This window comes from Trachurus trachurus (genome assembly GCF_905171665.1).
Source record: "Trachurus trachurus genome assembly, chromosome: 11".
Lineage (NCBI taxonomy): Eukaryota > Metazoa > Chordata > Actinopteri > Carangiformes > Carangidae > Trachurus > Trachurus trachurus.
The window spans coordinates 26115328-26129110 of record NC_139904.1 but is presented as its reverse complement, the minus strand read 5'-3'; the positions used below and the strand labels follow the sequence as shown (position 1 = coordinate 26129110).

General features: G+C 42.6%; 1 protein-coding gene across 1 annotated transcript in view; it reads right to left on the bottom strand.

Moving 5' to 3' along the window:
* adgrb2 (adhesion G protein-coupled receptor B2) overlaps window positions 1–13783 on the bottom strand; it is a gene marked incomplete at its 5' end in the record, with an annotated part of 155444 nt that overhangs the window by 47983 nt on the left and 93678 nt on the right. The window contains 3 exons of the mRNA XM_083981756.1: window positions 35–137; window positions 478–581; window positions 12823–12949. Coding sequence (XP_083837882.1) covers window positions 35–137; window positions 478–581; window positions 12823–12949 — 334 coding nt within the window. The remainder of the gene's footprint in view (window positions 1–34; window positions 138–477; window positions 582–12822; window positions 12950–13783) is intronic.

The following is a 13783-nucleotide window of genomic DNA, read 5'->3' as shown; positions in this document are numbered from 1 at the left end:
TGAAGTTTTCATTTTGTGCCTGAGTGCACCTTACCTTGCTAAGCGTTTGAGATTGTCCCACCAGAATCAATAAGTTGGAGGCCAGGATGGAGAGGCAAAAATTCACCAAGATGATCGATCTCTCTGAGCGGATATATCTACAGAGCAGACACGAGAGAGAGGGGGAGAGAGGATGGACATGTGAAATAAGTATTAATGACAGATTGATGGACTGAACAGCAACTTTTTGGACATTGCAGAGTCATTAGCTTGATTTTGCCATCTGCCATGTGTGTTACCACATAACTAATCACCACTCCCTGCTGTAGTTGAACCATTTGTTCCTTATTAGGCTTCACTGGAGTTTTGGCAGAGCGGAGGAAGCACATGTAGCCTGAATAGTGCTTAGAGATGTGTGAATATAGACACATGCATGCACCACCAACAAGTTTGTGTGTCCGTGTGCCACCACGCGCATGTGTGTGTGTGTGTTCTCACCTCCAGAAGGCAGCGTAGATTAGCAGCAGGATGAGCAGAGCGGTGCAGGAAACCCCACAGCCCACCATGAGGGGCACAGAGGGCATGCTGGGAGGACCCATGTCCTGGAGGGAAACAGAGGGACAGAGAGGGGGGATACAGTAGATATTTAATCATCACTGCCATGCACCTTGCAATACAAACCCAGAAAATTTCCATATAACTTAATTATGAAAAAAGTCTCAATGTAGGTATGTCATGTGACATATTTTGAAGTGACACTGACCTATAACAATTCATATACCATGAGGTACAGTAGCAGAACAGGACTGGCCAGTGAATCTTTATGCCTCTTTTGTAACGGTTCTTATGGGCTTAAAGCCAGTGGTGTAGTCAGATTTGTTGCAGTGGCTATACAGAGTTTTAGGTGGGTACATTGTTCATACCTGTATCACAGATAGATAGTTTAGCTGTAGGCAGGGCAAGGCAAGGCAAGGTACCTTTATTTATACAGCACATTTCATACCAAGGGGCAACTCAATGTGCTTTACATAAAAACAAAACATATATATAATTAAAACTAGATTAAAATAGAGCATAACATATCAGTTTGCAGCATGAAATATTGATTTGTATTAAAATAATTAAGATGACATACAGTGCAAATCCAAGATAAGGATTTAAAGTTCTTTAAAAGAGCTCACATGGAAACATAAATGTTTTTAATCTGGATTTAAAAATGAGTTAGAGTTGGGTCTGATTTCAGTTCTGCTGAATTTGTAGTGGGTATACTGAAATATGAATGCATTTTCAGTGGGTATACCTGAGCATCACATAGACTACACCACTGCTTGAAGCACAACATACATTTATACAGTCATTATATGTCACTATTGGCTTACTGTTATCCCACAACAGGCCTCAACAACTCTTCATCTCCATTGCAAAGACGCATGAATATGACAGTCAAGGACAATTCAGAATATTTTCTCTTATCATAATAATTATGTGAACAAAGAAAGTATATCCCAGGGTGCTCCATAGTGTGCATTGTCTTTAACCTCCTGGACACAAACATGACCGACAGCAAAATGACAGTGAAAGGCAAACAACCCTGATGTGTTCACTAGAAAGCTGTAATCAGACACTAGATTTGGAGTGTGACAAGGTAGAATTTACTCATGAGCCAACAATCTGAGTGCCTGCCTCAAAACGTACTGTAGTGTTTCCTTTAATATCCAGTGTCATTCACAGGCTAAGCTGCTATTGATGCAAAGATGATGTATGAGCTGAATTTGGAATCAATTTGGTCACTTTGATGTTGCCTATACAGATTAAATTAATGACTTTGCACTTAACTCATACTCTCTTTTCGTTGTAATCCATTCGGAAGCCCCTTTAAATGATAGCCTAATGCTAATTATATGCAATTACCGTTAATTACAATTACAAGAGTCTGTTAGATGGGGCTGGATAATAACACATAATTACACTGCAGTATTTTCAAAGTTGCCGTCTGTTGTAAGTGGTGCACCTATCTTGACTGTTGTGATTTGACTTAGGAAACTTTTCCAGCATTACAGAGAGACCTTATAATTCTAATGATAGTTTCTGTTCAATGTTATTTACAGGCACATGAAGACTCAGATTCAGGTGTCCAGCCAACTGCCAAAAGCAGACAGTAGGTGCGTTTCCGTTTCCCCTAGAAATGCGCAAAACCTAAATATCGAAATTAAAAACTGGTCATGGAAACACCTACATTTAAAAAAAACTCTCAAATATCGCTGAAAGGTTTTTACGCTCTCATGAGGTGGTTTTTCAGACGTATCGATATAAACGTATATCGCAAAAGTGTAATGGAAAGACTTTTTTTGCATTTACACGTCACCGGCGTCAGCAGAGTTGTGTGTCTACAGATGGGTTGGTTTATGTGACTGGAAGGGACGAATGAACCACATGTTTTTTGGCATGCATTGCTAACCTGGGCATTGTTTCTCAATTAATTAGAAAAACCTTTCCTATCGCTCGCATCCATGCTCTACTCCCTCCTGCGCCTAAAGGTCCCCTCTAGTCACATAAACCAGCCTGGGTGTGTGGAAAACACCTTTCAATGGAAACACCCGGAAATAGCAATTGCACTTTTTCGAAGTTTCAGAAATATTGCTTTTATTTTGCGAAAATCTGTAATGGAAATGCACCTAGTGCCCCCTGAAAGCCTGTAGGATTCAAGCTTAAGAAAGATGTCCTCCCCACCTGCTGTGCACCTATTTAGAGCCATTGTATGATTTCATGTGTACAAAGGTAAAAGCACTAGACCATAACGCATAATTAAGCAATTTAGGTCATGATGTACAACGCACCTCTGCTTTGCCTCTCTCCTGAGGTGTGCCTCTGAAAGGATGAGGAAGAGACAAATGAAGCTGCGTGGAGAGCATACACCCCGCCGCGTCCCAAATGGGCCTGATGTTTGGCCCGCTTTTAAGTTCTCAATCACACAATTTACCTCAATTTACCTCCTAGGGTGGCTCGCCTTCCCTTTCATCCCAAAGATTTATCACTGTACACACACACGCACACACACACCACAAGGTGTCTTTCACTCCAAATAAAGTACATACTCGCACACAAAGGCACGTCCAGGCAGATGTGCCAAGTAACTGAAAGTCAGTGTTTAAGCTTGCATGAGTGTGTGTGTGTCTGTGCATGTGTGTCTATTCAGGGCGATCTGAAGGCAGAGGAGGAAAGCAAGAGAGAGGAGTTCAGAGAAAAATAAAGAATGCAAACTGAAAAGAAGAGTAGGAGAGAGATTCAGAGAGGGATGCAGTGGAAGAGTTAAGGACGAGTAAGAGAAAGCAAAGAGTAGGAGGAAGAAATAGATAGGGATGAAGAAAAACGAGAGAGAGTCAAAGCTTCCCTTTTAGTGGTTTTCTCTGGCCCATCAAAGTAAGCCAATTTCTCAAGAGGAAAGCAAAAAAGGCTGGAATACCAATACAGCATATATACACTGAAACACACTGGAAGGAGAATAGAGGTGAAACATCATCTAAACCGCCTTATAAGTAAGGAGACACCCACAAAAAAGAGAAACAGGAACTATGACAAGCATCTGCTTCAGGAAAAAGAGAAAGGCCTGGGAGGAGAGTGACAGACAACAGAGACTCGCTACGTTTGATCTCATGTAGAGTGGAAGGTCAAAGGATACGCAGCATTTGTGCTTTTTTTTTAGGTCTGACAGATCAAACATGGAGGAGGCATGGGGAATGGCAAGCACACACTCCAACACACACACAGACAGACACACAACATGCAGAGACACACAGACTTCCGCAAGCCTATTCAGTTTCCTCCCCTCTCCCTATACTTTGTCTTAAATTAGCCTGTACCAGACAAGTAATGGAATAAATTATACTGTTATTTGTAATTTGCCCAACATCCACAAATTGCCCCTCAGCTTTGGATCGTGTCAATTTGTCTAACAGTGTTTTCTTAATTGATATGGTTAGGTTATGTGTGTGTGATGAGATTAGGTGTCTAATTTCATAATATGGAAGGATGCTACAATAGAGGAAATGAAAAAAGGAAAACACCCACACACAGACACCCACACAAACACAAACACACCACGCCTGAGGCTACAGTGTCACACAAATGCCCTGCCCCAAATAGATATAGTGATCTATGTTGCAGTTGGAGGAGATATGTGCCTGTGTTTTGTGTGCGCGCACCGTGTGTGTGAGAGGAGAGAAAAACACAGAGAGAGAGACACCAGATTAGTAAGAGTGTGCTGAGGCTCTGCTGTATATGGCCAGGCTCCCCTGGGCAGCTTGGCTACCATGTGATGGAGAAGATAGCTATTTTCAGCTCAGGAAGTTTAACCTACTTATCTCCTCTCACTGACACCCCTCCTCCCACCACTCCTACCTATCCCCTCCTTCCCTTTCGCTCCCATTCTTCCCCCACTTCCTCCCTACCTTTAGCTTATGTCAACTTACTCTTACTCTTCAACAATACCGGTAGGTTTCTCCCAGTCTCCTCGCTTTCCACTCAGTGCTTCTTTTCCATTAACTCCGTCTCCTGTTGTTATTGCATGGAAAATATGAACATTTGCTGTGCCGAGCACAATTTTGCACTTCACAAATGCTTCCTCTGTATGAGCACTACAAGAGAACCTGCACTCAGTGCGTGTCTTCCTTATTCAATCCTGAAAAAGTCCACTGTGTAAAGACTTTTCTTAAACTTATCCCAGACTTATGGTATGTCCCAAATCGCTTACACTGAGGCCCCGTCCACACTAATCCGTTTTTTTCCAATCCGGATAAATACTTTATCGGGTTGGCCTCGCGTCCACACGGATACGCCGTTTTCGGGGGTGAAAACGGTATTTTTTGAAAATGGGTCCCAGAGTGGGAAAATTTGAAAACGCCGCCCCAGCGTTTTCGTCTGGACGGCCAATACGGACTTTTTCTGAAACGATGATGTCATGCCCCCCGCCGCTCTACCTGTAACCTGAGACACACACACACACACACCGCTGCAGCCATAATGGACGTAACAACAACAGCGGCCGACTACCGTCAGGTCGCTCAGACACTGCGGCTGAATCGCTCCTGTTTAATCATCACTGATCGTCATATTTACTCTGACACGACTCCCTGTCAACATTTAATCCCATGTTTGAGTTTGAATACAACGGGGGACTTCTTCTTCTATTGAATTACAGCGGGGACTCCCGTCTTCTTCTCTGTGTTAAGTGTTTATGTGTGGCAGCGCTACAGCGCCACACACACTCCACCCGCTCCACACACGCCTGGAGGATGTACTACAGTGTTTTGGGTCGTTTTCACTGGATCCATGTGGACGCAGATATTTCTGAAAACGATGCCGTGTTTACGGAGATTTTTTTCAAAACGATTAAGAAAAAGATCGGATTCGGTGAAGCCGCGTATTCATCTGGACGGGGCCTTAATGCTTTGAGAGTACATAAGTGTGTTCACACTGAGCAGTGTGTGAAAATGTAGTGCGCTATGTGCTCTCAATTGGCGCACTCAAACAGCCAGAAAATTGAGTGTGGATCGTTGGACACTTTCCACCCTCAACGGCCGCCTTCTTAGTGACGTAGCAGAAGCACTTCACTTTTCATATGGCAGCGGTTGATTTGAGCCACGACGGAGCTGACACCGGCGTAAATGTCTTTAAAAAACACACAAAAAACAACACAAAAACAACACTAACACAATAAAACACAACTTAACAATAGCTCGTTTTGAAGTGTCGGCAATAGAGCTCCAACGGCCGGTTGCAATCAGCCTTTAAAAAATAGAAGAAGCTGTCAAGTCATTTCCGGTAAGTGCGCAGCGGCAGTGTTTGATTTAAGACAGTACTACCCTGTTGAAATTTGCGCACTGCGCAAGTAAGTGCACTTCCTTATAGTGTACTGCAAAGAAGTGCACTAAGAGAAATACACTAGTTAAACTTAGCATGGGTTACACCCTGCCTTTTCCAAACCCCGCTGTTCTGAAAATAGACTTCCATTCTTCGTAATGGTGGGGGTTCCCATCTTTTCTAAAGACCCGGCTATTCCAAAAAGGTTACTGGGGAACCCCCCCACTCCGAACGGACTGATGGATGCAATCAGAAAGGAAACAGAGGCTGTGCATTGATCTTTATCGATCCTTAACCCAGCAGTTAGCATGCTAACATAAATGATAAAGAACACAAAACACACAACACAGTACAGCTGATGTTGATGGAAATTATACTCAAATATACAGCAATAAAGGGTAGAATCAAATCATCTTTGTCCAATGCTAAACGCACAATAACAGACCTTGCTGGCTCATACAAATACAATAAAATTTTAATTGTGATATTAGAAAGCATTAAAATTCCATTTAAGCCTCAATGTTTTGGATAATATTTGTATTTTACAGAGCACAAAATACCTGTTATCTGTGTCAGTATTTCCCTTGTCACCAACTAACCTTCAATTAATGTGACAAAAGATTTTAAGGATTCAAATGCAATCCCACGCAGAGTCCCTCATAAATTTTAGCAACCCTCGTATTTTAATTATATTTGATTAAGTGCAACATATTTGCATAAAGTAACCCTGTAGTCTTGCTTCATCTAGGGAAGGTCTCATCCTTTTCAGCATTATTGTATGCTAACATTTGCGAATAACCACAAAATACACAAAACAATTCAGCTGAGGCTAACTGACATGTTATATGGTTATAAACTTGTTGCTGGTAAGGTTTTTTTTTTTTTCCTTTTTACATTTAACAATGAAACAACTCAAACTGCTCATGTGAAAGGATTTCCACAAAAGTAAATCACCTGACTGTGGAGTTCCTTTCTGAATAACACATAAGCTCCTCATTTTGCTTTCATAGCCCATAACCTCCCTTTTTTCCACTAAAGGATTGCTGCATGCTATAGCAACTAGCCAATAACACAGGTAAGTTAGCAACTAGCTAATGGAGTATATAGCATCTTATAATAAGTCAGATATTCCTCTTAAGAGTTGGTGGAGAACAAAGAGCTTAAACAAGAGCGGCTGGATATCAGCAAATGGCTAAGGCTTATAGTTGGGTTGTAGTTTGTGTTAAGCTTACATCCTTTTGACCCAACCTCTCTCCTGAGATGTTGTGCAGAGGTGTAACAACATCATGTTGCTCCTGCCTTTGCTTTTGAGGGAGAAAAGTCATGATTTGCACAGCTGCAAGGTAAGATAAACACATTACTCTCAGACTCTAAATAAGACAGCTGTTTACATTGAGTGCATACATTTGTTGGTATTCATCATTGCTCCTGTAGTGGGCTGTTTTTTGCTTTGTCTCTCACAGTCCCATGAAAGCTGAAAAAATGCTATGCCCCCTGCGAAATGCTGAATAATTATTATAAGGATGACATTTTCAAAATTCAAGGTAAATACCTTTGGCAGCTATGCGCTCCATTTGTCCCCCACACAGGTACAGGCATACAAATACAGACTAGTATACAAGCAGACTGCAGATACTGCAGATATGTAACATTATACATCTCTAATCTTGTGTTCCTGCTATGGAGTGGCCATTTTAGCTGTCACAGCACTAGGTAAATAAAAGCTGATATGCTTCAATCAATTCAGCAGACCCTCAGGGGTTAAACTTAACAGCTTCTGACTTCAGTATTCTCCGGACAAGCTGCAAGTCTCCTGTCAGTGTGTGACAACCTGGAGAGCTGACATAGTGACTTTAAGTGTAAAGTCATCATATCAAGTGGTGGCCTTATCCCCAGGTATTTTTATTTTCACATTCTGTCAAGGTTTTCGGTGCTTGATAGGGTAAATGCAGAGCAAAGGCCTAAATCAAGGATTGGACTTAAAGCCTGTAGCATCACGATACACCTTTTCTCCAGGGCTACAATCAATATAACTATTCATAGTGCCACATTCAACTGCACTTTCCGTTCAGTTTTTAAAAATCGAACGAGCCAAATTCATGTCCTTGCCACATCTCTGCTAAATATCCGTATCTTCACACAGAGAAACACATTTAAATCATCTGTTTACTCTGTCGTCGTTTCCCCTGTCACCAACTAACCCTCAGTTAATCTGACAAGGGATTCAAAGATTTTAATACAATTCCATGAAGAGGCCCTCATAAATTTTAGCAACCCTCATTTTTTAATTACAGTTGACATGTGCAAGGTATTTGCATACCTTAACCTTGTAGTCTTGCTTCATCAAGGGAAGGCCTTGTTTTATTTCTAAGCGCTGTCTCCTGTTATAATAAATTAAAATATGAGCTGCCATCTTGTGGCACCTCAATAATAATCCCTATCAGCCCTCTCAAGTCAAATCACTCACTTTGACCATTAATAGCCTAAATAATAGACGATGCTGTGAGATTTTCCTATTCGGATTCACTGCTGGTGAGCACTAATGACAGTAGAGAAAACAAGAAGCAATTTATCTCAAGTAGACCCATTATTTCTTGAGAATGATTGGGCCAGAGGCAGTTAGCTGGTACAGTTGGCAGGTGAAAGAAGCTGTGAGAAATCCTTCACAGGAGAAGCAGACATCAATTCACATATTGTTCTTCTGAGAAAATTGCTTTGATACAGTAATTGGTTCATCAGTAAGTTATGGAAGCACAAACACATCCCCACTTCTCCATGCCCGCCGTGCTATTTCTCATCTCCTTGCCTGTGTGTAGTTATTTGTGAGCTCATCTCTGCCGACTGGATCACAGTCTCAGGTGCTGTTTGAACCACTGACCTTTTAACTTGCATTTCTAGTTGCCAGCTTAGGCCAGCACAAGCTACAGTATGACTCCCACTGTACGGTATAGCCTTTAAAAAACGAGTTGGAAAGAGGCACTTGAAAACTATAATCAATTCGAACACAACTAGGACAGGGGCCCTATGTGCTGACAAAAAAAATGATGCAAACAGTTAGAGCTCACTTGATTAACTCAAGGCACAAAATGTTAAACTGACTTTTATAAAGCCAGTTCCTCCTTCAGCTCCAAATCCCATGATCCCTGTGAGCACAGCGGAGGCAGCGAGTGCAGACATATCCGTAGGGTCTGTGTTCCCACTGCAGTCATACTGGGAATTAAGTGGCTTGGTTTATTGTATAGCTTCATGACCTCGCTCAATCAAGTCTGCTTTCTCTCTCTCGCTCTCTCTCCTCTTTCTCTAAAGTAACAACCTCTGTCTTGTGTCTGATAGTGAAGGTCTCTCTATAGATGCACAGGAGAAAAAACACACACATACACACAAACACACACACACAGAAATCTCAGAGGCTATAGAAAGTAAACAGGATTAACTGGCTATCCCTCACTCCACTGTAAACGGCCTGTAATGGCAGCACTGCTTCTAAATCCCTCCATCTCTTTCTCTCCCCCCTTCCCTCCCTCGCTTTTCTATTAAACATGGAGGTTAATCCTCAACCCCCCTTGTCCCTAGCGCCGTGGCCCAGGATAAGCTGTCAGAGCTGGGCTGCTGATACTCAGCTCTGCTCCAACAGCCACACAGCCTGGACACAGCATATGAGCATGTGTGTGTTTGAGTGTCTATGCGGGAATTATGCATGTGTGTGTGTGTTTATTCCTTACAGTAAGTGCATCCAAGTACATCCATACCTATGGTTGTCTGTGTTTGCATGTCTGGATGTGGCTGCAGGTTCTTTTTATGTGTTGCCAAATTCATTCCATTTCTCCCTCCTCTTTTATAGAATCCAATCTCTGCTGGAACAAAAAAAGCTAACTCTGGAGCACCCTAAAGCAACAAAGTGCACTCAGCATTGGCCCCAACGGCTTCTATCTGAGAGCCATTGACACAAAAACACTGACCCGTACCTTCCGGTCCTCAGCACTGGATCTAATGGTGGTAGTGGGGGCTGAACGATGAATCACTAACGACTAGCACACTTTTCACAGATGTCACAGATGTCACAGAAGTCAATGCTTTTTTCCCTCCTAGTCCTCTTTCACTCAACGTGGCTGACCTGCTTGCTGCGTGACGAGGGAAAAGTCAATATTTTTCAGTTGGAAGAGGAGTCAAGGGAACCAGAAATAGCGGCAGGAATGGGACCTGTTCCGCTTACAGGTTGCAGCCGCCGTGTTTTCCATATAATGGGAATTAATGTTTCTCCGAGTACTGTAATGTAGGTTCTAGACCCCTGTGAGGTTATCCGAGCTTTGAGGGACAAAATAATGAATAACTGTAGTTACTCACCTGAAGGCCATCACCTTATTTTGACCCTCTTCACACTTAATAAAAAAGAATGAAGGGGGCATCCAGGGGAAAGAGGAGAAAGGGATAATGGCCCCTATAGTATAGTATAGAAATCACAAGCCAGTTCATTGTTGATGGTTTGACTGTCCGTTTCAGAGCCTATAAATTGGCAGGGCATCTATAATTTAAAAGGCCGTTCACTTCCACCTTCACTGATGGTGACATGAGCAAGATGTGACTTATCCAGGTCTGGATGGATTACATGACTTGATCCATCCGAGTGAAAGTTCAAGACAACTGTCACTTGGATCCGTCAATCTATCTAAACTTAGAGAGGCGATCAGCAGCAACTGAGGATTATGGTGACTTGTTGACATTTTAGATATAAATGCCCTTTTCAAGTGTGTTACAGTATTGTAAGTATAACCCTTCTGTGTGACCTATTCCATGCCGTTCCAGTATTTCCGGAAAAAAAAATCTAAGTTAACTTTGCAGAGAGAAAACGAAACAGGCCCTTACATCACAAATGATCTAATTTCTTGCACACTAGGCTGTTGATGAGAAAGTTTTGTTCAACAGACAAACAATTACATCAGAAACTAAATGGATCTTTGATTTTAAAAAAAATAATCAAATGTACAAAGTAAGATACAAGCCTGTGGATAGGTGCAAAGTTAACACTGCAGGGAATCCAATCACAGAGCCGCTGTTCGGAGGACTGAAATACAATCTTCAGCCAAAATAAATTCATTTTGATGCTGAGTCAATTTTGAATGTGGCAAACGTGGGATTATGTTTTGCTCTGTGCAACTACAGCAATGCATTTTTAATGGCAAATGAGGCAAACAAACATCATTTTGAATATCACTAAAACATGACCATACCATAAACCTATAGCATTTGACTGAAAACATATGAGAGAAAACCAGAGCAGCACAGCTGTGGCCAGACAGCTAAACAGTGAGTTAAAACTCACAGTAAGAAGCTGAGCTGCAGACTCAGGTGGTCATTTTCTATAACTTTGTCAAGTGACCACGTTCAACTCCCAAAATAAATTGAAATAAGGAATTTGATAGGGGGAAACTACCTTAGAGCGGCTATGTGCAGCAAACGTAGTCAAGGTGTCCAGATCCAGGAGGACAGGGACATTTTTAATCACCGTGTGTTTGAAAGCTGCAGGGTACACAGCTCTGAGTGTTGTATGTAGGTTACTGAAGTATAGATGCGTACATAAGTGCACAGCTCTTTATCTCAGCAACAGTCTGTTTGTTAATGCGTTACTACTTAGTGCATCCATGCTTAGTATCTCTCTGTCTCGCTCTCTTTCTCTATGTTTCCCTCTCTTTCTTGCTCTCACTGCCAGCTGAGACCGGATGACCTTTTCTGTGTGGTTGAACATTTCCTCCCCAAAAAAACTCCATTCCTCACAATCACTTCCCATTTCTGTGACACCTGGAGTAACCCTCCAGTGCTTACTGGGGATCTGCTTAGCTGGCTCCATTTTCTGAACTCGCCATTAAGGGAAAAGGGGGGGGGGGGGGGTCTCGTGTGTAACATTAAATTTAACCAAACTCCATCTCCTTACACTCCCTGATTATTTAATGTAATCACTGTCCTCGTGGGTATAAGGAGCAAGCAAGCATGGAGACAAATTAACAGCTAAAGCTATAGGGAACGCTTTGTGACCACAGCAGTCAAGGAGCTGTGGTCACAAAGTGAGAACAACAACTGAAAGTGTTAACGAGGTGAAAAAGGAGGGGGGTGATGCGGCTGACGAAAATAGGGGGAGGAGGTGGAGGCGGAGAACAAACGACAAGAGGAAAAAAGGACACAAGACAGTGGGTATAAGAGTGGATATACGTAGGTATAGATGGAAGGTGTGACGGGGTGACGGGGTGACGATGTGGAATGTTTAACAGCGTCGTTAATGAATCAGGGTCTGCTGCACGACGACGAGGGTGGCTCTGAGAGGAAGGTGAGCTAAGAGCTGTCAGGTCTTTGGATGTCCATTAGCGCAATAGAGAAGATTGGGTCAGTGTATTAGAACAGGCATTACCCTGAACTGCTAAAAAGCCTTCTTTAATCATGTCAAACAGACACTGCAAGCCACTAGGACTATTTATAGAAGCCCAGGTTATGTGCTGCAGGCAAAATCACGCACAGACAAAACAAAATCTGTTTCTTCCTCTTGACGTCTCCTCTTCTCTCTCTCCACACATCACATCCTAGTAGCTCGCTGAGAAGTCTGACCTTTATGAAGTTGTAGCTCAAAAAAGAAAGTTCCATAACGCGGAGAGTGACAGCCAATCAACATATAATTAGACAAGTGAACGACACCATGATCAAAATGGCATCTTATATACCGTGACGGCTGGCTTCTGTGACGGCTTTCTTCTCAGAAAAAGATGCTTGTTATAAAATAAGCCACCAGCCATCCCAGCATCACCTACAGATATCTCACTAAAGACGATAAATGACAGCTGTAGCAGCCTGTTGTATATTTTTTACAGAAGAATCCAACAGACAGGGATGCCAGCTAAATTCATACAACAGCAGCTCATCAGCTCAATGACCTGGCCCCTGGGTAATAGTTGCCTTGTTAGCCCCCAAAGTCCCACAGAGTACATTGGTGTGACTCACCGGGTCTTTAGCTTGCTGCGCTAACACGGCGTAGGTGGATATCCTGCTGCACAGGCATTTGGTGTGGACAGTGGTTGACGCGAGCGTTTGGCAGCCTTCTGTGCCCCAGTTTTCTGCGCCAGCTTCCCTGGAGGTGGAGAGAAAAAGGGAAGGGGGGGGTGTTGTCACAAGGGACATAAACAGTGACTGTGAGACAAATACACACAAAAAAACAACGTGACTACACACACCTTTAAGAAGATCCAACTCAAAGGGAGGGAACATTTCAGACACTCTTCACTATCAAGTTCACAGAGTTCACCCATTCACTCTGTAGGATTAATATGCAGCGACCAGCGTTCACACCCACTGACAGGCTCTTTTACACCGCTGCCAATACAAGTCTGTGTCACCTCTCTTATTCTCAAGTCCTCGCCCTGTTTAGCACCCAAACACTTTCTTTCTCATCTTTGTTCTTTTCTCCTTTTTTATACCATCCCCTTTCTTGGAGAAACAAGTCTTGAGACCTTGAAGAATGAAAGGGGTGTTATCAGATAGCAGTTAACAAAAAAGCAGTGTGCGTTAAGTGGTGGAGGAACGTTATTCAGCGCTAAATGTCCCGTTGCTTCCAACAGGAGTAAGAACAATCTCAGAATCTCGTACAATGGGAACCTTGTCCTTTTTTATTACTCTACATATTTCCCCTCTTCCCTTTATTTCCCTCTAAATGCTTTCAATGGAAGGTTGAGTGCAGAGGTCAATCAATACGTTTCAATCTGAACTAATTACTCCGGCTGCCCCACACTAGACATTAACCTCATGTTTAGCCTTAGGTATACTTCTCTTTCAGTCACTATGGCTGGTAGAAACTCCACGGCTGCGTAGAGTTGTTCTGATGGGGAGGCTAGGGTTAGGGCCCTGTGATTGATGGGTACAGAGGCATCAAGACTTAAACACCCTGAAAACATATTTTCAATCAACT